Source organism: Equus quagga, chromosome 3 (assembly GCF_021613505.1).
Source record: "Equus quagga isolate Etosha38 chromosome 3, UCLA_HA_Equagga_1.0, whole genome shotgun sequence".
Lineage (NCBI taxonomy): Eukaryota > Metazoa > Chordata > Mammalia > Perissodactyla > Equidae > Equus > Equus quagga.
The window spans coordinates 122201973-122226063 of NC_060269.1; the positions used below are offsets into that span (position 1 = coordinate 122201973).

General features: G+C 40.1%; 1 protein-coding gene across 2 annotated transcripts in view; it reads right to left on the reverse strand.

Annotated features, from left to right (window-relative positions):
* LOC124237075 (LIM and calponin homology domains-containing protein 1-like) overlaps positions 1-24091 on the reverse strand; it is a 309151-nt gene that overhangs the window by 137182 nt on the left and 147878 nt on the right. The window contains exon 4 of one of the 2 annotated variants that reach the window (XM_046656322.1): positions 1637-1747. The exons of the other annotated variant lie outside the window; for it this stretch is intronic. Coding sequence (XP_046512278.1) covers positions 1637-1747 — 111 coding nt within the window. The remainder of the gene's footprint in view (positions 1-1636; positions 1748-24091) is intronic. 2 annotated transcript variants of the gene reach the window in all.

Sequence of the window (24091 nt, forward strand, 5' to 3'; positions counted from 1 at the left end):
AAAAGAGTTGTCCAGGTCTGGGTACACATTTTCAGAAAAATTCTGACATAAGGGTGAGTAGTCCAGGAACTAAGTCTCAGAGGTAATAGGGGAAGGAATTGGCTAGCAGGAGAACATGCTTAGGATAGCCACCTGGAGCGAGAAAGACAAGTGGAGCAGCACAGGATCACCCCTGTCACCTTGGCTGACAGCCAGGTCACCCCCCTAACATATGAGAGAGCCCCACCAACCTCAGCAGACCCACAAGGCTCATCATCCCAGATGTGTGAGCAATTAGACACTTGTTTTCCATCCCTGAGGTTTTGAGATTGTTTGTTACATAGCTTAACTGCAACAGTAGATAACTGATACAAAGAGAAATTGTGGAAGGTCTGTCATATATAAGAGGAAGCAAAAGAATCCTATTTCCTTACAGATGAGAATGGAAGAGTCGATTTAAATCCTTAGTGGTTCTCAAAAAGGAAACTTTTGCTCTTGGAAAATGGGAGCTTTATAAGGATTGGAGCTATTCATCAACTGAATAGACTTTACTGAAACTGAGCTTAGAAACCAGCAAAGCCAACCACCTCGCCACAGTGTTCACCAGGCCCAGGCTGGATCCGGCCTGCCCTTAGAGAGCTTGAGAACCCACTTAGGTCAGAGACCTTCTCTGTTTTGTTTTTTCATCCTTCCACATTTGGTATTCAATAAATATTTGTTAGAGCAAAATGAGTGGAAAATGGTAAGGCCGGCCCCCAGCCCCTGAATCCAAGAGGGTAAACTGTTGAAACTGAGTCTAAAAGCCACATAGATCTAACCAAATATTTAGAAAATACTTAGAAAAATATTTAGAAAAGCTATTTTCCAAGCTCCTGACAAAAGGAACGGGAAAAATAGAGAAGAGGCTGAGTGTCTAGGGGAGATAGAAGTAGAGTAAATTGAATATTTTGTGGCACAAAATTCTAAAATATTCATGGTTATAATTTTTACAGATTAGTGAGAAGCAGCCTAGGAGAACAAGCAGCAAGGAACAAGGAAAAGGCACTGATTCCAAGAGAACAAGAGATGGTAAGGAACGGCTTCAAGAGCAAGGTGATAGTATTTATAAACACATTGGGCCTTGCACTCACAATTCCAGCCTTCTGGAACTTTCTTCCTCTCAAGTGGATCCTAAGGCAGGCTTAGCAGTTGCCACGTTTTAAAGATTGGTACATGAGGATATAAGGGATAAGCCACATGGATAGAGGTTCCTGCCCCTTAGGGAGGACAGCTCTTCTTTTGACAGACTCTTCACACAGCTCATGAACACAGAGAAAGTATTCTCTCTGATTTAACAGGAGTCAGCAAACTTTTCTCTTAAAGATACACGATTTTAGGCTTTGTGGGCCATATGTAGCCAGAGATATTACGTGAAGATCTAGACACCTAAAAATGAATGAGCACGACTGTATTCCAATATAACTTTATTTACAGACACTGAAATTCTAATTTCACTTAATTTTCATGTGTTACAAAACATTCTTTAAATTTTTTTCAACATTTTAAGACGTAAAAACCATTCTTAGTTTGCAGGCCACAAGAAAAGGGCAGCAGGCTGGTTTTGGCCCCCAGGCCCTAGTTTGCTGACCCCTGCTCTACATGAGCACTCTAATCTCACCTCACATTTGTATCTCCTACTGCCCAACGCAGGCAAAATAGAGGTCTCTGGAAGACTCTCAGCAGCGACCATTTTGATTTCATAAGGGGAACTTTTAATTTCATGATTCAGCTGCATAAAGAAAAGTAGAGGTTACTAGGGTTACTTTGTCCCAGGCAACTCTTTGAGGAAATTTCAAGGATCGAGTGCTGTTTTGCATGGTCTCTGGTGAGCTTGGCAATATAAGGTACAGTTGTTATAAATATCCATGATTATGGAAGCTCAACTAGTCTCATGAACCCTGTAGACAGTGCTGGATGGATGAAAGACACATATTTCCCCCTATAGGTCAGCTGTATTCTTATCTAATTGTACAACTAACCTGACAATGACTTTAAAAATTTACTACTCATCTCAAATGGTGTCAATTTCCTATCACAGAGGTAGAAAGATAGAAGAAACACTCTGAGTTTTTAGAATCAGAGGTAGTCTCCCACAGTAAGACTTATAAAAGGAATTTCTTTTAAACACAGATGTTAAGAATAACCTCCTTTCTCAAAATAAGTTAATACAACTATGTCTCATGGAAGCAAAAACCTTTATAATTAATCATGTTTTCCTTTTTGTTGTGGCTGCCAGGAAACTCACAGTCAAGCTTGTACCCCAATTATAGAAATTAAATAAGGTCCTTTGGTTATACTGATATTTTCCATGGTTAAAGCTTTTGTATTTTCCCCCAACAATATCTTTATTTTTCCTCAGGAACAGAATAAATTATGTTAGCAATATATTCATATTAAGGTAAGCCAAATGAAGAATTTCTTTTAAATATCCTCTTTTTCAAAATTGTCTTTCACTTTTCCATATGTTTCTGTTCTTTATCTGGCTGTTAGTTTTTTGTTGCCATGGCATTTAATATTTACACAAACAATAAAAAGTAACAATTCTTGCCCATTTTCTGTCAACTCTTAGTTAGAATTTCAGGCCAAGTGATATGTGATTGATTCCAACTCGATGCACCCAGAGATGGTGAGATGGGATGGCCTTGAGCCCTCTACTCCACATCATTTCGAAAGTGGAAGACTCATTTTTTTAATGCCTAGGAGAGTAAAATGAGATGAGGATATCAAATTATTTTTCCTCATCGATTCAGTCAACAGAAATTAACTGAGCACCCACTACATCAGACATACAATAAAAATTACGCAATTAGAATCAATATCAAGTTTTGAGTCTCACCTTCCTGTAAATAGGAAACAGGTTTTTAAACAGCAGAGTGAAGAACAGAGGACATAAGTCATTATAGCTGCATTAAGGATGCTGGGGGAGAAGCCTGCCATCTCTTACAATTTGGGTACATGGTGACATTTTATTAATTCAGATAGCATTATTTGGAATCTAAGACAAATGAGACAGGAACTAGATTAAACTATAAAATCTTACCAAATAAAAAGAATCTATTTGAAAATAAATAATGTGTTGATTACAAAGTGATTCGTACCTGTCTCTTCAAGTAAATCAGGCCTCTGACATGTTTAAAAAAAATCTTACCGCTTAAAAGCCCCTATCTTACATACTTACAAAAATCAAAAACAAAAACAAAAGTGTCCTTCTTTTTAAAATATACCATAACTGGGACCAGCCCCATGGCCGAGTGGTTAGGTTCTCATGCCCTGCTTCAGTGGCCCAGGGTTTCGCCAGTTCAGATCCTGGGCACGGACATGGCACTGCTCATCAGGCCATGCTAAGGCAGCATCTCACATAGCACAACCAGAGGCACTCACAACTAGAATATACAACTATGTACTGTGGGGCTTATTAGCGTACAATGAGCACTCAATTAATGCTAACTTATTGGAATAATGTCTGACATATTGTAGGTACTAAATAAGTGGTAGTTAATATTGCTAGGATGGAAAAGATGCTTAACATCACTACTCATTAGGGAAATGCAAATCAATACCATTTCACACCTGTTAGAATGGCTATTATCACAAAGACAAGAAATAACAAGTGTTGCTGAGTATGTGGAGAAAAGAGATCGCTTGTGCACTGTTGATGGGAATGTAAATTGGTGTGACCACTATAGAACACAGTATGGAGGTTGTTCAAAAAAATTAAAAGTAGAACTACCATATGATCCAGTAATCCCACTTCTGGGTATTTACTTCAAGAAAATGAAAACACTAACTCAAAAAGATATATGCACCCCTGTGTTCACTGCAGCATTATTTACAATAGCCAAGACATGGAAACAACCTAAGTGTTCACTAGTGGATAAATGGATAAAGAAAATGTGGTATATACACACAATGGAATATTATTCAGCCATAAAAAAGAGTGAAATCTTGCCATTTGTGACAATATGGGTGGAGCTTCAGGGTATTATGCTAAGTGAAATGTCAGAGAGAGACAAATATCATATGATCTCACTTATATGTGGAATTTTAAAAAAAAGCTCATAGATACAGAGAACAGATTGGTGGTTGCCAGAGGTGGGGAGTGGGGTTGGACGAAATGAGTGAAGGGAGTCAAAAGGTATAATCTTCCAGTTATAAAATATATAAGCCCTGAGGATGTAATGTACAGATTGGCGACTATAGTTAATAATACTGTACTGTTAACCAGACTTATTGTGGTGAGCATTTTGTAATCTATACAAATATCAAATCATTACATTGGACACCTGAAACTAAATATAATGTTGTATCTCAGTTATACCTCAATAAAAATAAATAAATAAATAAGCCCCCCCCCCCAAAAAAAACTCAGTATGGGACAAAATGGGAAGGGACAGGGACCATAAGTCTTCACAGGTAAAGGTCTTAGGAATCATTCTGTCCTATCTTTCACCTGACAGATGGGAAAACGAAGGACCACGGCAACAGTAAGTGTACTGTCCAAAGCCCCTCAGCTCTGGGGGCCAGGTCTGATTGCAACCCAGGTCTTTGGGCTTCTAGTCCAGTGTTCTCGGCCTGAACCCACGCTGCATACTTAGTCTTCCTGCCTCCAGGGTGATGAGACTGTCTGGAAACCAGTTTTTCATGCCTATTCTCCAAAGGGAAAAAAATGGATGGGGATTTGGAGAGTAGAGCAAAGTGAGAGCAGCCACTGGCAAAGAGACAAAACTGAATACTATTCCTAGATATGGAGTGTATCTGGAAGGCATCAGGATTTAATTTTTGGTGAAACCGGCCAAGGGTTTGTAGAATATAACCACGAGAAATAAGAATGGCTTTGGGGAATGAGAGACTGATCGGCTACACTTTTAGATAGGGCCAGTTGATGGTGTCATTAATCATATCAACGAAACAGCCCAATTTTTTAAATAAGAGAAAATTTACTAAGAGACTAACTTAGTAAGGTCTTTGGTGGCAGAGGGCAAAGAAATTCTTTGTAGGAGTTTCTCATTAACAGGTGTTTTCAAAACTGAGTTGAGTGGTGGAATGATCATTGCTAAAATACTTTAAAGCTGGAGAGTATTCCGAGCGTTTAGTTCAACACCGTCATTTTACAACGAGGAATAGAGACGGAAAGAGCTACAAGAGACTTGCTCACAGTGACTTGATTAGTTTAGTTTTAGGGCCTCATAGATAGGTTTATGGCTTAAAGTGCAAGCCTTAAACGAAGAGTAGAGATAAACAGGCAAAGGATAATGAATCGACACCATTGCAGGAGTCTCCACCACCATTCACCGAGAGCTTATAAGATGCCAGACGAAACACTAAATTGATCCATATAACTTTATTCCTAACAAAATCAATGAGTTAGGTACTATCATTATGCCATTTACAGATAAGAAAATAGAGGTTTCAGGAAGGATGTGAGTGACATTACCACTGGCATCAGCACCATTACCATCACTCCCTTTTTCTGAGCACGTATCACGCACCACAGAAACACAGTTTTACCTGCATTCGCTCACTTAATCCTCACAACAGTGAGAAAGCTGAAGCTTACATTAAGGTTAAATAACTGGCCCAAGGTCACCTAGCTTGGAAGTGGCTAAGCCAGGAGATGTATCTGGGCCTCTGTAGTTAACGTATTCAAGAATAATAGGATTGGTGGTTGCCAGAAGTGGGGGTTGAGGAGTGGGCACAATGAGCGACGGTAGTCAAAAGGTACAAACTTCCTGTTATAAGATAAATAAGTCACACAGATATAATGTGCAGCATGGTGACTATAGTTAATAATACTGTATTGCATATTTGAAAGTTGCTAAGAGAGTAGATCTTAAAAGTGCTTCTAAGAAAAAAATTTTGTAACTATGTATGCTGACGGATTTTAACTAATTGTGGGGATCATTTCACAATCTATACAAATATCAAATCATTATATTGGCTATCTGAAATGAATATAATGTTGTATGTCAATTATACCTCAATAAAATAAAATGAAGAAAGAATAGTAGGAAGGAGAAAGTGCAAAGAAAAATTCCCTTTGCAAATCTTTGACTCTTCCAGTATTAAAGACCTAAGCTGACAGGGAGATATAAATATAGTGCAGACCTTAAGGAATTCCTCTGGATGGGGGGAGGGGAAACTCTTGGCTTTTCTGTGGCTAACAGAACATGGAGTTGACTAGAGAAGAATGCGGCTGACCCAGGACAGCAATTTTTGCTCCAATTATACTAAAGTTCACTACTACTTTAGTGCCATAATCTATCACAGGGGAAGCAATCCATTCATTGCCTGGAATGCCATGCTAAGTGGAACAGTAAATCAGGCAAGGAAAGGGTATGGTGAAAGGGTTGCAGGGGAGTAAGCATGAAGAAAGCCGAGAAATAAAAACAATCAACATATTGATTTCATTCCATGGACAGACAAGTGTAAGAGAACAACATAAAAAATCCCTGGGAGACGGTGTTTACCTTAAAAAATAGAGATAGCAGAGGGCTTCTTCCTGCTCTACATAGAACATAGGCTTCTAGGCACTGAAAATAATATATCACCAAATGTCGGCTTAGAAATCTAATGACAGCCTGGGAAACCTTGGTGAATGAATAGATAGGTAAGCCAAGCAGGGATAATTTCTTATTTTTTATAAAGCATTCAGCCCATGGTTAACACTTTATGTTGGCCAGTTTAGCCAACATAACAGTTGGGCCCTCTAAACTATGGCCAAAAAAATTAAAATGGCAAATAAATAGGAAATGAAATGGATGTTCTTGACTGAATGCATTATTTTGTCTTCTAACTGCTTAAGTACGTGAGCTCTGTGTTTATGTAACTTTTTGAGAAGTCAAACCCACAGCTTTTTTAATGAATACTTTCTGATCAACCATAAGAGACTATCACTCACTCATTTATTGATTAAATAGCCATTTAACAAAACACAACGTAGCTCTAACACCCTACAACTCAAGTTGCAGCAGTCTCTTTTCAGGAATGTACATGAGTAAAGGAGCCTTTGAACTATCCCAGGGAGGAAAAGTCAAAGCCATCAGTCAAGGTCAATGTTAAGTTTAGTGCCAGAAGACATGGTAGCTGCCCAATACCTCTTGCTATGATTTTCTTAGCAAAGCTCTTTGTTTTCCATTCCTGCTGATGATTGCCCCTTATTTTCCACAGTAACTCTCCCTTCACATTGACAAACAGGAAAAAACCACTCAAGTTCTTTCTTACATAATGTGTTTTGTTTTTGTTTTTGTTGTTTTTTTTTTTTTTGTGGGAGATCCAGAACTCAAAGAGCCTTGATGCTTTTTATCAATTTCACTAAACATCAAGGGCAGGAAATAAAAATATTTTTCTCTTCCGATTCAAATACAATACCCCTTTGTGAAGTTGCTGAGAAGCTAGAAATAGTAAATCTGGGAAAAATTTCAGGTGAGAGATATGCATCAAAATATTTCATTTTGCTAAAAATATCTCTAAGTTGGACTTAGCATTCCAACTCTCATCACAGCGCAATTCAGGATGATGAATAAAATCTGTTTCACCTTTGTATCGGCAGTAACTCTCAGGTTATACAAAGGAGTAAAATAACCTGTGCTATGATGCTGAAGTCCCTGCAGGCATTTGGCAGTTCAGAGGAGTTGTTTTCAGGATGGAAACAAGAAAGACAGAAGAGGGAAGAAAGACCAATTCAAATTACTGTCTCGTTGTTACCTGGCAACTTGAGTTTGGATCAAGGACCCAAGAGATAACTTAGGCAAGTTGGGGAGTCCCACAAGGCTAAACCCATGACAGCAAAGCTTGCGTAGTCCTCATCAGCTGCTCCAGCACAGATAGATGAGGCTCCCTAGGAAGCATAACCATCCTAAGGGCAGTAGGGCTGATCCAGTGTCCAGAGACAAACCTGGTAGCAAAAGGAGATGTGTGTGGTCCAGGGTAGGCTCCACTGTTCGAGCCCCACAGTAGTGGAGACACATGAGAAAAGATACAAAGACAGACTCAGCCTTGGGGAGCAGGGTGAATGCAATGGAATAACTAGGTAAGAACTCAGCACCCAGCAGCTCCTGGGCTTTCTCTCCTCTGCTGGCTTCTCCCTGCCACCCCAGAGTCTCCCAATCCAAATGCTCCCCTCAACAGGAGCAGAAAATAGATGACAGCTAAGTTTCCTTCAAGTCCTGCCAAGAAAAACATTGCAAGGTTAAGGACACAAAAGCTTCAAATATCCTGCTACTGAGGTTCTTTTTTATAAGTTTCAGTATATACACACACACAGAAGAAAACTCACTTTTAGTCAAAGGGTTCAAGAATGTTGACAGTCTTTCAAGGAGTCACTATGTTCTTAAACTCTTTCAACAGCTCTATTTGTTCTCAAAAGGATGATAGATTTCTTTAATAGCAGTGTATCTTTCAGCTAGCCCATTACAAGCCAAAGCATAACACAGAAAGTATCCAGCATAATCATGGGTTTGGAGCTGAGGAGGCTTGCGGGGCAAGGGTGGGGAGTCAGAAATACCAGGCCTAGAGTTCATCGTGTTACTTGCTGCAGGAAAGCATGCCCATGGGTGAAAACGTTGCATTTCAGATAAAAATCCAGAGGTAAACATCTGGAGAAGGAATATTTCCATGGCAGTCTTGACATGCCCCCTAAATCTGTCACCCATGCTGAAAAAACAACTTGGATCTGAGAAATGATGGGATGAGTGATCATTCATTTAAGATACAGTAACATCTTTCTACCGAGTGATAAAAACCTATCACAAAATAAATACACACCACATGCTCTCGATAAAAGTATGACACAGACACGCCTCTGTTTTTTTTTTTTTTATTTTTTATCAGAAATCTGGCCAAGACGTCAGGACTCCAGAGTATAGCACTGCTCTTGGGCTCAGAACCTGACAGGGGAGCTGAGACCTGCACAGAAAAACTAAGATGGTGACAACATTCCTTCACATGCTGTCCAATTAACTGTGTTCAGAATGCAGACAGAATGAGCACAGGGACACATTTCAGTCTACTGGACGGTATGCTAGCCTTCATCCCCATGCTCAAAGAAAAGAAGAAAGCTTCATCTGGGGACAAAATGGACCTAAAGTTTAATTGTCATATATATTAAATCTGGCCTGTTGTCGTGTTTGAGTAAATTTGATGGAAAATCCAATTTTCTTAAATACAAGTTCTTTTAGGGACAAATCATTTTCTATGCAGTATCTCAAAGATGTCCCTAATACTACACTCAAATCTATTTCATATGTTTTTGTTCTTATGTTTAAATCTATAAACGTAGGTTAACATATTTCTATTAAAAATCATAAAATATATAATATGTATATTTATAGTAAAAGTTATATATCTTTAGCCAAGTTGGAATTCTGCGCCTTGAAGGACACCAGTTGTCTTAGGCTCAAATACTCCTCGCTGGAGAAGGAAGTGCTGACTCCACCCATAGAATTAATATCTGTGTCTCCCAGACACAGCGCCATGTGTTACTTTCTTCCCCACAAATCACAAATTTTATGCAATGAGCTTTTATCAAACCAACATATTATTTACCAAAAAACATGCTGGTGGTACCAAAGATAGGCCAGTTACTTATTTCTTGAAAGTCAACTGATCCCTTGACCATTATAACTTGTAATCAGTTTTGCCAGCATCGAAACAGATTAATTCTTTAGCAATAATGTGAGGAATATTTTATAATTTGTTTAGTTCTTATTTTCAATGCATTGGAGTTAATTCGTATAAGCAGCCTATAGGAAGTTTTTCTCTCTTACTGTTAATACCTGCACTGAAGTGAGACTGTCCTCTGGCTTCAGACAATACCTAGATCAGGCTTGCTGACAGTATAATAGAATGCAAGCTACTGTGATAGGATGATTTCTGGATACACCTGAAATATCAATGTGGCAATAAACCTTACAAATATTTGTTTTATGGGAATGGAAAAAGATAGAAACAAGGAAAATAGGTCAACCTCAGAAAATAGGCACATGGGCTTTTTAAGGGCAAAAACAAAAAATAAATAAAAGTCAGGAAACAAACAGATACTCAGTTGCTGACCAATCAGTTTTCCTTTCTTTCTTTTTTTCCTTTTTTTACAAGTCTACCTAAATCAATTTTTCTCTTAGGTATTTTTTTCTTCCTACAAATTTTTACTGCTAAATTCATATAATTAAATGTTTTAATCTTCAAGTGCTTTGGTTGAATAGTGTGAGAGCAGAAACCTCCTACCTCTAGTACCTTCTCAGGAAAAAAAAACAAACAGGGGCTGGCCCCACGGCATAGTGGTTAAATTCGCGTGCTCTGCTTCGGTGGCCCAGAGTTCGCAGGTTCACATCCTCAGGCACAGACCTACCACCACTCATCAAGCTACGCTGCAGCAGCATCCCGCATAAAATAGGGGAAGATAGGCACAGACGTTAGCTCAGTGACAATCTTCCTCAATCAAAAAGAGGAAGATTGACAACAGATGTTAGCTCAGGGCCAACTTTCTTCACAAAAAACAAACCAACCATATATATATATATATATATATATATATACACACACACACACACACATATCTATATCCATAGAATACAAATATATACATATCCATATACACCCATATAGATATATATATTCATATATATCCAAGAATTTCCTAAGTTTGTCCATATTCCTAAAAGCAAAATGTAGCAGCAGTAGCCTGGATGAACTCAATAAATTGGGAACTTCCAAGTCTGGTTAGTTATTCTGGGAGTGAAAAGTTGAAACAGAAATGAGGAAGATGAACTGAGAGTCTATCCAAAAATACTCCAGCAGAGTCAGGGCCAGGTGAAAATCCCAGGATGTGTAATAAGAGGCGAGGAAATCTGATGTGGTCAGAACTCCACTCTTGCACAGAGCAGCCAAGAAGAAGCCTGCAAGCACAGACCAATTCCTGACCACCGCTCATCTCACAATACGGCTGAGGTCAGGTTTTCAGATGTCTGTCCTAGGATCAGCTCTAGGAAGGGGAGGGAATCCTCAGTGACTTTTCAAGTTGGATCTTTCATGATATTTGCAGGGACCCGGCCAACAACAGCCAGGAGGCTGTTTACCGAAGTCTTTCTCCAGCACCACCCACAGAACGCTTGTGGAAATCCCTGCCAAAGCTTACATGGCAATCAAACAGAAGGGCCATGCAAAACATGCCCCAGTCATTTCACAAGCTCAATTTCTTCACAGATAGGGGTTGTGGAAGAAATGACTGCTTACAGAAAACAGAGACTCCAAGAATTAATCCAGCCACCAGGATGAAAGTAGAATAAAAAATTATTAATTATCCCATTCACAGTTCACACGGGTGACTTACCAGTTCTGGGCTATAAGACATCTAAAGATAAAATTGCCACATAAATAGATTGGCAAAGGTGAGTGAATGGTATAAAGGGCAGGTAGAGATCACTGTTGACGTTCTCCAAAGTCAAAAAAAAAGATATACCAAATTAAAATCTCATAATGTTCTACAGACTGGCAAAACCAGATGGAGATCAGATCAGCCTCGTATTTCCAAGAGATGTGAGACTCCAGGCCCTGAAAAGGGCCAAACAGAAGCCCACCTGCCATGGCATACCAGGAGCTGACAGGAGAGGAGGACCTCAGAGAAATCCAGCCTTCTTCAGTCCACACTCTCAAAGCTGGACTCTTAGGTTCTAATGGGTCTTTCTTCACATCATTATAACAAAAGCTTTGGTTCTCTCATTTTTTTAATACTTACCTGTGCTCCTTTACGTTTCGGAGGCTGATTATACACATCACTGCTTTGGACTTCCTCCAGTCTCATAGGTCAATCCAATGGCCATGCCTACATATCTTTCACTGCCTTTATACTGTAGTAGAGTTGGGTTTTGTACGCCACTCCATACCCACACAACTCTCTCTACTCCTCACCCCTCACTCATTACTGAGAACTAAGTTTCAAAGCACCAACCTTTTAGGTCTACTCGACACACCTTTTTAACAAAGAAAAAGAAACAGAGCAGCGGTGTTCACTGAGCCAATGAATTCATGGTGCCCAACAGAGTCTAGACCATAGCATCCATTAAAGTTATGACTATGACTACTTCAACAGTGAATGTCCAATGTTAGTTTAGTACCTGGCATGGAGTAGGAGCACAATAACCATTTGTTGAGAGATTAGAAGTAACCCATTTATTTCTTAAATTCCATTTTATTCTTTTATTCTCATGTTATTCCTTATACTGAACAAAGAAGAGCTCGTAAATCACTGAAATCATGGTTTAGGGGAATTACTGAACTCAAAAGACAGGATCAAAATCTCAAAAGTTCCCAAATCCATCCCAATAAACAATCCTCTTCCTTCTCTTCCTCCTCCTCCTCCTCCTCCTCCTGCTGCTGCTTTTCCTCTCTTCACATCTTGAACCACATTACAGGAGAAATTCTAAGCTCTTTACCTATATCAGCTAATTTAACCTTCATGAAAACCATATAAGGTAGTTACTATATTATTGCCATTTTACAGACAAGGGAACAGAGGCCTCAGATGATTGAGCAACCTGCCAAAGAGCACACAGCTGAGAAGTTGTAAATCCAGGATGTGGACTTGGACCATCTGACTCCAGAACACCAGCTCCTAATCACTACACACACTGCCCCCTGAAGGATAGCTGTGAAGAAGACTAATTGAGGGCTATGAGGAATGGCTTCCTGGCCATTCGTTCAATAAAATATATATCGAGTGCCTATTATATACCAGATGCTGAAAATACCCCCAACCACCATGGATGCTATTTCTATAGAGTCAACATTCCTGTTGCTTTCCTAGCTGCCATTTGCAACAGTGAGCATGCAGAATCCATTAGACAGGGCCATTCAGTAAGAACTGTTCTTTTTCCTTGTCTTTATCTTTTAAAATTCCTCATACAAAACAATCACCACTTCTCTCAGAATTACATGGGACTCTAGCAAGAGCCAGTGAGAATATGCAGCAGCCTGGAATGGCACAGATAGAGACCTCAAGAGAAAGAGGGAAACTAATAAAATGGGGTCTGGAAGTCCCTCTCTGCTCTATTATTAGATTGAGGAGATGTATTGGTTACTTTTCCATGCCTTGCTAAACAGTCAAAATGCCAAGCCATAGGGAGAGAGGTGTATTCTTGCCCCTTCTTCCCGCCCTTGGAAAGGTCTTCTAGGCTAGAAGAGTTACAGGTCACCCAGTCACCTTCTCACACTCACACAAAAGGCAGGAGAGCAGAGTGGCACGTACTCCCAGGCAGAGTTCCTGGATAAAAGGCAGGCTGCTGACGTGTGCAGCCTCCCTTCACTCTGACCTTCACCTTGCACAGTACCCACCCACGCAGTGCAGAACAATCCCCTTCTCCTGGGGGCTGCTGAATCAGCCACGCAGGGAACAACCCGAAGTGAAGTTTCAGACTCCCAAGACATTTGGTTTATTCAGCACCACGAAGGAAATAGCAGTCGTTCGGTGAGGGAATAAAAATGAGGAGCTGGCTGAATAAAGGTGATAAAAATAGATTTTCCAACTCTACGAAGATGAATCATTTTGCCGTGGGGATTCGCTAGGCTCTGCTTCAGCTTGGTTTTCAACCCAGCCTCATAAATTTGACTAAGGAAAATTTCCTTCCCCTCGATAACCAGGGCCATGAAGTCTTCAGCATTCAGACAGGTCTGACAGGGCTTTATTAGAGAATCGCCCAGAAAGAACCTCCATTCCTTCCCCAGCCTGCAGTAAATACTGACTTTGAAGGACAAGGGCTCAGTGGGCTGGGCTGGGAGATGCAGCCCTTGAACCCAGACTCACTGCCTCCTATTCCCTCCCCAATTTTCTCCTCAATTCTTTCCTTCCTCATTTTAAGAAACGGAGATTTTTAGAAAGCAAAGGGAGGGAGGGGGTGGAAATGAGAGCACAATATGAGGGGGACTCAGGTGAAACAGCAGCTCAGATGCATGCAGTCACATTTACGTCATGACCCCACGTGCTGCTGAGGAACAGAGGACCGGTGGAATAAACCTTTCAGATGGAGCAGAGTTGCTTTTAATTCATACAATTCTTGAAGATTCTCTTTCTTTTGGCTAAATTAATGTGTCTATATGTCTTCCATGACATACCTCAAAAGAAAAAACAATGGTTTCCTTAGAGAATTCAAAAGGCTTAATTAAAAGCAACAGGTGGTAGAAATATCAGAGGACAAGGTGAACTCCATAGGAAAGTAATTTTGATATTATTTTAACCATACGACATAAGCGTATAAAAAGGAACTTTTTTTTTTCTTTTAACCAAGTGTTAAACTCTAAATAGCTTCCTTCCTTCCCGTATGGACACCCATAAACATGTATTTTCTCATAACGGATTGTACTTACCCCCACAAGTCCTCACATTCCGCCTTAAACTCCAGCATGCCCACACTGGGAGAAAGCTGGGGCATCTCTCCTTGTGTGCTCCAACAGTCAGCCCCAACAGAGCAGCTGAAACATTCCCTTACATTCCCATCCCCCAAACAGTCAGCACAGTAAACCCTGCTCTGCCCAAGGGCAGGCTGCAACAGCCTGAAATGCTGATGCAGTGAGAGGGAACTAACTGGAAGAGAGCGTGATGGCCACACCTATTGGGGAGGGAGGCGGAGAATTCTGCTCCCTCTGAAGAAGAGGAACAGAATCCCCAGGAGGTACAGTTGCCCCAGTGCAAGTCTGCAGGACAGCTTTGTGACAGCGGCTAGTGTCTAGTAGGCACCCAATCGTCTCAGCAAATCTGGATCTGGAAATAGGCACCTAGTAGGTGTCCCAAAAGAGGGACAAGAGTTCAAGTCCCAACTCTGGAACAAAGTAGTTGTATCACCCCAGGTAAGGCACTGTCTTCTGAGTCTCAGTTTCCTTGTGTGTAAAACAATGGGGTTTCAAAAATAAATCTCTAAATAGCTTCTAGTTCTGCAATTCTAAAGCTACCATAATAATCATGAACATAATCAGTAATAAGCACAGCTACAAACTGTTGAAAGCATACCATGTACCGTCTACCATATTAGGTATTTTACATATGTCATCTCATTTAATCCAACAGTACTGAGATGAGATTTATCAAGCTCATTTTACAAATGAGGAAACTGGCTAACTCACTCCATGAATCCCCATGAAAATAAAGGATCATCATATCCATTCAGTGTTTTGAATTTAAATGGAGGCATTTAATCTTTGTGCTTGAAATTGAGATGACATCTGAGAATGGAATTTCTGCACTGTTGGGTGATTAATGTGTTTACAATCCTTTGCTGGTATAATTCTGAGGTACTAGTATTTATGGTTATGGCCGTTCATGCTACTGAAAAACCCATTTCCCACCTGTTGTTTTTTATTAAACCTCCCTAAAGGACATGAAATATTTCTTTGTGCAGATTCTAAAAACGGGGATCCTGAAATACGTGAGCGGAAACCTCATGTGTGGATTTACCGCTTGGAAATTTCAAACGCTATAAAACACAGTGTTTACAACCAATTCATCATTTGTAAAAGTTTATTAGACTGATACGCCGACTGACTCACTGGTATCCTGTCATTTATTGATACCAATCCATCAAATGGTAGGCTGACATTTAATATTTATTAATAACTTCTGTATTTCTTTGCCTATTTTATAGTTTCCCTGCATTATGTTCTGTTTTATTACCTTCAAACATTCCATTTTCTTAAGCAAACTTTTCATTTCAGAATAGATTTTAGATTTACAGAAAATTTCAAAGATATTACAGGGAGTTCCAGTACAACTCACACTCTACATTTTATACCATTATGGTACATTGATCACAACTATTGAACAAACATTGGTATGCCACGATTAACTAAACTCCATGTTTTATTTGGATTTCATTAGTTTTTCTCTAATGCACTTTTTTTGTTCCAGGATCCCATCCAGGATATCACTTTATATTTAGACAGCCTATCTCCTTAGCTTCCTCTGAACTTTTCCTTGTTTCTCAGACCCCTCTTGTTTTTGATGACCTTGACAGTTTTGAGGCGTACTGGTCAGGTATTTTGCACCTCAATTTGGGTTTGTCTGATACTCTCCTCGTGGTTAGACTAGTGTCGCGGATCTGCGGAAGGAGAACCACTGAGGCAAAGTACCGTTCTCATAACATCATATCAATCATCTTTTTTTTCTTTAATAGGGAAAATATTCAAGTCAAATTAAATCTTGGAATAAAGTTAAATTTTAGAAAAGATAAATTAAATACCAAACAATTTACTCCCAAAGACAGTATTTTAATTGCGGAGAGAATAAAAAAAAAGAGAAACTACTTTTTGCAGCCATTGAGATGAGGGGAGACGTAAGATTCCAGCAGGAAGCCAGCTAATTACAAGAGAGGTGTCTAGCAAGTTCTTTTGAAATGCTTGCCAACACAAACTTCCTACAAAAACAATCTCAGATTAAGACACATTTTAAGAGAAGTTCTGTTTCAGCCTAGCATGATCTCACTCTGTCATACAATGCTTTCAGATATCTGGTGAACTTTTTTTCTGTTGTCAAACAAGAGAATTCCTACAGCCCTGGGTATGGAGTAGATGCTAAAAATTAGTTCCACAGAAATTTATTCATTAGGTAAGCTATGACTATGAAAAAAAGCATTAAGACTTAGGCTGAAATATGTATTTCCTGCTATTATATATTCTTTCCTCACAGTTCCTAATTGAAGGTCTGTTCCTAAGGGAAAAAAGTGAGGAACTGATGTAATGTCACAAACTCTGCTAAACGCTGTTCAATGAAAGATAAGGGAGAACAAGTGGTTTCTTTCTTCAAAGAATGGCATTTTTTTTCAGGGACAGGAAGAGAAAAAAAAAACCTAGAAAAAAGTTTTACAGCACTGCTATATATAACCTTCCACCTCTGCAGAGACACAAAATAATTATGGAAACAAGCTTGGAAAAATAATCTGTGGTGCATGAGAAGGATATTAGACTTCAGCTAGCAAGTCTAGGCATTCATAACACATGTGAATAAGAATTTCAGTGCTTGGCTGGCTTGCCCACTGTTATGGGCTGAATTGTGCCCTCTCCCTGCAATTCATATGTTGAAGTCAGAACGCCCAGTAACTCAGAAATGTGACTGTATATGGAGAGAGGGTCTTTAAAACAGGTGGTCATGTTAAATGGGGTCTTCAGAGTGGGCTCTAATCCAATATGATCGGTGTCCTTCTAAGAAAAGGAGATTAGGACACAGACACACACACAGAGGGAAGACCATGGAAGACACTGAGGGAAGATGGCCATCTGCAAGTCAAGGAAAGAGGCCTCAGAAGAAACCAACCCTGCCACATCTTGATCTCAGACTCCAGAATTGTAAGAAAATAAATTTCTGTCCTTTAAGCCACCCAGTCTGTGGTAGTTTGGCATGGCAGCCCTAGTAAACTAACACACGTGCCTAGTACTAAGTGTGAGGGATCAAGGAGCAGAAGAGAGGCTAGAGGGTACGAGATAGGGCAGCTATTATATCTCAACGAATTGTCCATTACATGAAGATCTTCCTAAGTCACTATCTGTCATGACTTTCCTATCTAAGTGCAGTTGCTAATGATTCCTCCTGTAGTCTCAAGCTCCTTTTATCACCCTTCCTCCTCCCCCACGTCTTGGCCGATATGGATCAGACACTCCAAAGATAAGACTACAATTTGGGGGTGAAAAGCTTCAAAGCTTGTGGTTTTAGACAAAGAAATAATTTGTCTTCATATATACTTAAGCATAAGGATTTAACTTCAAAAATAATCCATTCATTAACCTAGTCCAATTTTTAATAACTTTTTCCATGAGTTTGAAACCAGCATTTCCAATTGTCTGCCAGACATCTGCACATGAATATCCCTTAGAGATAGCCAACTCAATATGTCCAAAAGAGAATTCATCTTTTCTCTTGGAACCCATTTCTCATCAACTGTTCCCATGATTCCTATTAACGGCATCACTATCCTCCAAGTTGCTCAAGTCTAACATGCAGATGTCATCTTCCTAAGATTATTTATCATATTTCATCAATTCTAAGATGTACAATTTTGCGTTTTTTACCTCTGAAATAAAGATGCATCTTTCCATTGCCGGTATCTTATTATTGTGTCATAATTTAATTGACAGCTTTTTAAAATATTATAGTTTTAAAAATGGTGTGTCTTATCATTGATGATATATTATATTCAGTAAAAAACATAGAAACACAAATCCTGTCTCCTCATCTCTATTCCCACTGCTTCTGCCAAGGTTTAGGTGTCCATCGTTCTCATTTCAACTGCTTGTCTCTTAATTGACATTTGTTGCTGGTCTCATCCCATAATCTTTCCACACAGCCACCAGAGTTATCTGGAACACAAGATTCCTTTGTTTTCAATGGCCCTTACTGCATACAAAATGAGTCTAAAGACCTCCAGATGGCATTTCTGGCCTCAACTTACTATTCCTGGTCCACTTTCCACAGCATTGATTTCTCTCAGGGACTCTGGGGCTCCAGCTGCAGCCATATGCAAATACTAGCCACTCCCAGATGAGACTCAGGTTCTAGTGACTCAGAGCCTTTCTCATTCCAGCCCCTGAGGCTAGAATGTCCCTTTCCCAAACTCCAATGGTCTTTACTATTTGTAGATACCTAGTTCAGATCCCACATTTTCCAAGATCCTTAATCTCAAATAGAAATTTCTTCCTTATTCTGCCTTGTATATTATATTTGATTAACATTTCACAGTCTACGTTTATTAGATCTTATTTGTATATTTGTCTCCTAAAAGGCGATCCTGTGAAAGGCAGGAATTATGTATTGAGTCAAGTAGATTTTCACTTGGGAAGCAAGAGAGAATATACCATCTCTTTTTAGTGCAACTGTGCAGAAGAAAACTGGGAAACAGATCTTAAATGTCATGCACAAGAGGTGGTCCAAGAAAAATCCTGTAACTATAAGGGACACATTTGCAGGAAAATAAGAAATCGATGCCCTGATTTCTCAATAGATTAACATAACCATTTCATTCACTGTGGTAGGCAGCTTCTGAATAGCTCCCAGTCCAGTGATCCCATCCTGCTGTATTCAGGTCCTTGTGTAATCTCTTCCCCTTGCGTGTGGGCTGGATCTAGTGACTTGCTTTTAATCAACAGAATATGGCAGAAATGATGAAATGTCACTTTCAAGATTAGGTTATAAGGGACTGTGACTTCCATCTTGTTTGTTCTCTCTCTTTCTGGCTCTTCTTGTTTCCTCACTCTGATGAAGCAAGCTGTCACATTGTGAGCTGTTCTATGTAGACAGGCCCACATGGCAAGGAACTGAGGATGGCTTTGGCCAACATCCTAAAAGGAATTGAATCTTGCCAATACCAGATGAGTGAACTTAGATCTTTCCTTAGTCAAGTCTTGAAATGACACTGGCCAATACCTTCATTGCAGCCTTGTGAGAGACTCTGAACCAGGAACCCAGTTAAGTCATGCTTGACCCACAGGAACAATGAGATATTAAATGTTGTTTGGGTTTTTTGTTTGTTTGTTTGTTTGTTTTTGAGGAAGATCAGCCCTGAGCTAACTGCTGCTAATCCTCCTCTTTTTGCTGAGGAAAGCTGGCCCTGAGCTAACATCCACGCCCATCTTCCTCCACTTTATATGTAGAATGCCTACCACAGCATGGCTGCTGGACAGTGCCATGTCTGCACCCGGGATTCGATCCAGGAACCCCGGGCCACCAAAGTGGAATGTGCACACATAACTGCTGTGCCACCGGGCAGCCCCAAAAATCCGTCTTTCTTTTTTTTGTTTTTGTTTTTGTTTTGAGGAAGATTAGCCTTGAGCTAACTGCTACCAATCCTCCTCTTTTTGCTGAGGAAGGCTGGCCCTGAGCAAAACATCCGTGCCCATCTTCCTCTACTTTATATGTGGGATGCATGGCTTGTCATGGTAGTGCCATGTCCACACCAGGGATCGGAACCAGCGAACCCCGGGCCACCGAAGCAGAACATGCGCACTTAACCACTGCGCCACAGGCTGGCCCCAATAAATGTGGTTTTAAGCCGCTAAGTTTTGGGGTAATTTCTTACACAGCAATTAATAACTTACCAAATAAGAAAATCAGAAGGCAGATGATAAACACAGGATGAGTGGGAAAGACAAAAAACTCCTATTGAGTCTTGCTAAGTACTCAAAAAAGATGTGCAAGAGGATTAACTCGTTGGTCTGATCCAAGCACACTGGTGAATAACCAAGAGCCAACCTGCTACAGTGGGCATCAGAATTCCCCTTCACCAGGTCCAACTCACTGCGGAGAATGGCTCTCACCAACAGACACACTTTTATCTTTGTGTTCACGATGTGGTCAAGTCTTTAGGTTTAGGTCATAAATTAGCCATAGTCTTGGTTCCTAGGAGTGATATATGTACTGGGAGATAAATCTAGAATGTCACCTCAGCTCAGGGAAAGCCTTTAATGCCTTTCTGAGATGTTTGGATTTTATTCCATAAGCAGTGGGCAGCCATATAAAGTTATTTGAGAAGATAAGGGACATGAGACAATCTGTGCTTTTAGAAGCTACCTATGGAAGCTGTTACAACTAGCAGCACACAATCCATATTGACTTGGGAGGGATAAGATAAACAAAGCACCCCCTAGGTTCATATTCCACCATTCAACTGAATGCGGGATTGAGTGTAGCAAAGACCTCATGTGTTTTGTTGTTTTTCCCTACAGTCTGTGCTTTTTTATGTCTAAACCTACGAAAATGCTAACCACCATCGCTACTTCGGCTCCACTTTGGCACCAAACTCCAGAGCAGCATATTGAGCATTCCTTGTGTGTGTGGTGTGGGAACACAACTGAGGTTTCCCCACTGTGCCAGGGATGAGGATAAAAGAAAGTATGTCATTAAATTCAATTTTGGCTGAGATTCTTCACAGGGTCTATTCATTTCCCTGAGTGAAATGTACCTCCTTCACACAGAAAATTGCTCAGCTACCAGTTTCTACTTGTCCCCAAAGAAGAGCAAGACCACCTCCAGAGACCTCTGATCGTACCATGCGACTACCACAAAGAGCAGAATGTGGCAGGAAAAATATACTGGGTGAGAGTATTCCAAGTCTCTCCTCCTCCCCTGCCTAGGAAGGAGAATTCTGTGTCTGCCTCTTCCTGAGTCTTTGCTGTCCAGAATCAGAATCATGAGTGAAGGGGGAATTGAAAGGAGCTGAGTCTAGCTGGATTGATTTGAACTAGAAAAGGCTGAGGGTTAGTCATAGCAGAGGAAGGAGTAAAAAGCAAGAAAGACTCCCGGGAGCTAGCACGGTGTGAGTCTGGAAGATTTTAGATATTTGGGAGTGGGGAGAGATTTGAGGCAAGCTGGCAAGAGTGAGATGTGATGTGTGTATGTAAAGAAAAGAGAGAGAGAGAGAGAGAGAGAGAAGGCCATTTTAAGAACTTTTGCTGCATGGTTATGAATGGCACTATTCTATGACATTTTTTTTGAAAGACTCCAGTCAAGATTTCTAATCTTCTCCTATTATTACTGGTTGTTGAACTCATGCTTCATTGACCATGGTGCTTAAGGTGTCTCCACATGGAGATTGATTTTATAGGGGTGATAGCAGAAATACTACATTTAAAGCGCCTTTTAAAATAGGCCACTGCTCTGATTTGGTGAAATTAATAGATCTGAAATGAGAGAGGTGAAAGGTTGTCTTCTAAAAACATATGAGACATTCTTAGAGGGTGATGTCTCCAGATGTTTGGGTGTGTTGAGCTTCAGTGATGTATCGTAAAGCCTAATGGAGATAACGTATCACAGGACAAAAGGCACAGATTCTGGTGTTAGACTAACCAAGGTCCAAATCTCAACTCTGCCTCTTATTTATGAAAAAGCTGGTAACTTACCTCTTTGTACCTTTGTTTCCTGAAATCTAGCAAAGGTACAGCAATAACTACATTGCATGGCAATTGTAAAGATTAAGGATAATCTAGCGCTGCACCTGGTACATGGTGGGGATCTAACAGGTGATGGTTATTATCACGGAAACTTACACCCCTGGCCTCTCTGCCTGCTCTGCCTCCTTCCCGGCCTAAAACGACAACTTTAACTGGAAGCAAAACAGAGGCAGAGGATAAAACTTGGACCAGCTTTTTCTGGGGAGGCCCATAAGATAAACTGTTGAAGGCAAGGTGAGTGCTCTAGAAATTCTAAAGGAAGTTGTAGAATATAAACCTAAATTATAAAACATTGATAAGGGTGAACTGAGGCATACAAGAGCTAATCTCCAGTTAGGATTAGGACCACTCCTTGGCAGGTAGACACCCAAAACACCTGGGATTCAAATTTATTGCATTGTCATCTTCCTAAAATTATGAAGTTTGTATAAAGGCTTTTCACTCCTGCTACCCAGTTTTCAACAGTTTCTTATGTCTACCTTTTGTCCAATATTTTTAATCTTCTCGTAATGCGTAAATCTCTATTGCCTTTTCATCATTTCCCCTACTGTGACCTCCCTCAAACAATGAAACATCAACTGTTCTGGTATCAGTTTCATAAAATAAAGCAGATACTTTTTGAAAGCTTCCTAAAATCCAGAGTTTACGGAAACTTACATTTTTTTATCCATTTCAGGAAGCTCAGCTCTAAGCATATTTGAAAACTTCTCTTTTGATTAAAGAAAAATACATCCTTTTTCTAAAGAATAAGTTTTTGAGTGGGTTAGAAGAACTAAACGGTAGGATAATTCTACCAGTTACATTCCTGCTGTATCCTACTGAACTTCAGCTAGAGTCAAATTTCCAGCATCCATTAGGCAAAGAGCCATTCCCTGAAATGAGCCCTTTCACAGAAGTTGGAAAGATATTTTGAAGGTATTGACCAAAAGGAAGAAAAAAAAGAGATGAACTAAAAAATTAAGTCTTTTGCTTCCCCTTCTTTCTTACAAGAGGTAAAATAATCTGTCATTTACACATGTTCCATTTTCAACTGGGAACACTTGAGAGTGCCACAACCAAGGAGAAGGGTGGCCTGGGCTTGGAGTTCATGTCAGCTTTCACTATTTGTGTGATCTTGAGCAAATAATTCCCTTCATGGACCCACATGTCCTCATCTGTAAAATGAATATATCCAAGATGCCCTTCCAGCTGTAAGATGCTCTTTTTCTCAGATCACTTTTATCCTCGTGGATTCACACGCAAGATCAAGCAAATATTTCATGACTGCTCTAGGAAGGTTTAGCATCCGAGGGCAGAATCCCCAAATATCATCTATTTCCAATTATACTTCAAACGTGAACACACACACACACAACACACACAAACAGCCGTTACAATTAAAATCTGGGCAAGAAAAAGCTTAATCCCCAAATTCCTATTGTAAGCAAGGATTTCATATATTTGTGCCTCTTGCACAAAGTCTAATGTTTCTGAGATGAGACAATTTAGTTAGCATGATCTCTAATGACATTAAATCAAGTTTCAGGAAGTGGCTTGATTGTGCAATACTGACGAACTGGCAGACTCAAGGGCAGCGTTCTTAAAAGCCTTTGGTATGCCAAGACCTAAATTTGAGGTCTTTCTTTCTGGCAATAGCTAACAGTATCACTAACACCTAAAAAAGAATGCAAGCATCTGCAGGCAGTCACCACACGGCTTCATATGTCAGCAATCGTTACAGAAGAAACGCAGACCTAGATCCAGGGTCTTTGCATTCTTGCCAGGAAATGATTTTCAACTACTTTGTTTTAACACCTTCACCCCTGAATTCTTTGTAACCACATCTCAACTCAGGGGCTAAAATACACCTATTCATGCCTTTGTAAATCCACATGTGTTTATAATTTGGGATTGCTATGTGAAAACACACTTTTCTATTTATCTTCAAGTCAAGCAGCTGGGCCATCTTAATGGATTCTTCTCAACACCGCACCATTAAGACACACAGGCATGGGTTCCAGACACCCCCAGGCCACACTTCTCAGATCTCCAGGGTCCCTGCTACTGAGGACTTCTTGATCAAAAGATGGCCAGTAGCCTGTCAACCCCATGAAAAAGTACAAACCAACCTAGAAGTCTGTAGATGCTCTTGAGGAACTCTGCTCTTTCCTGATGTCAC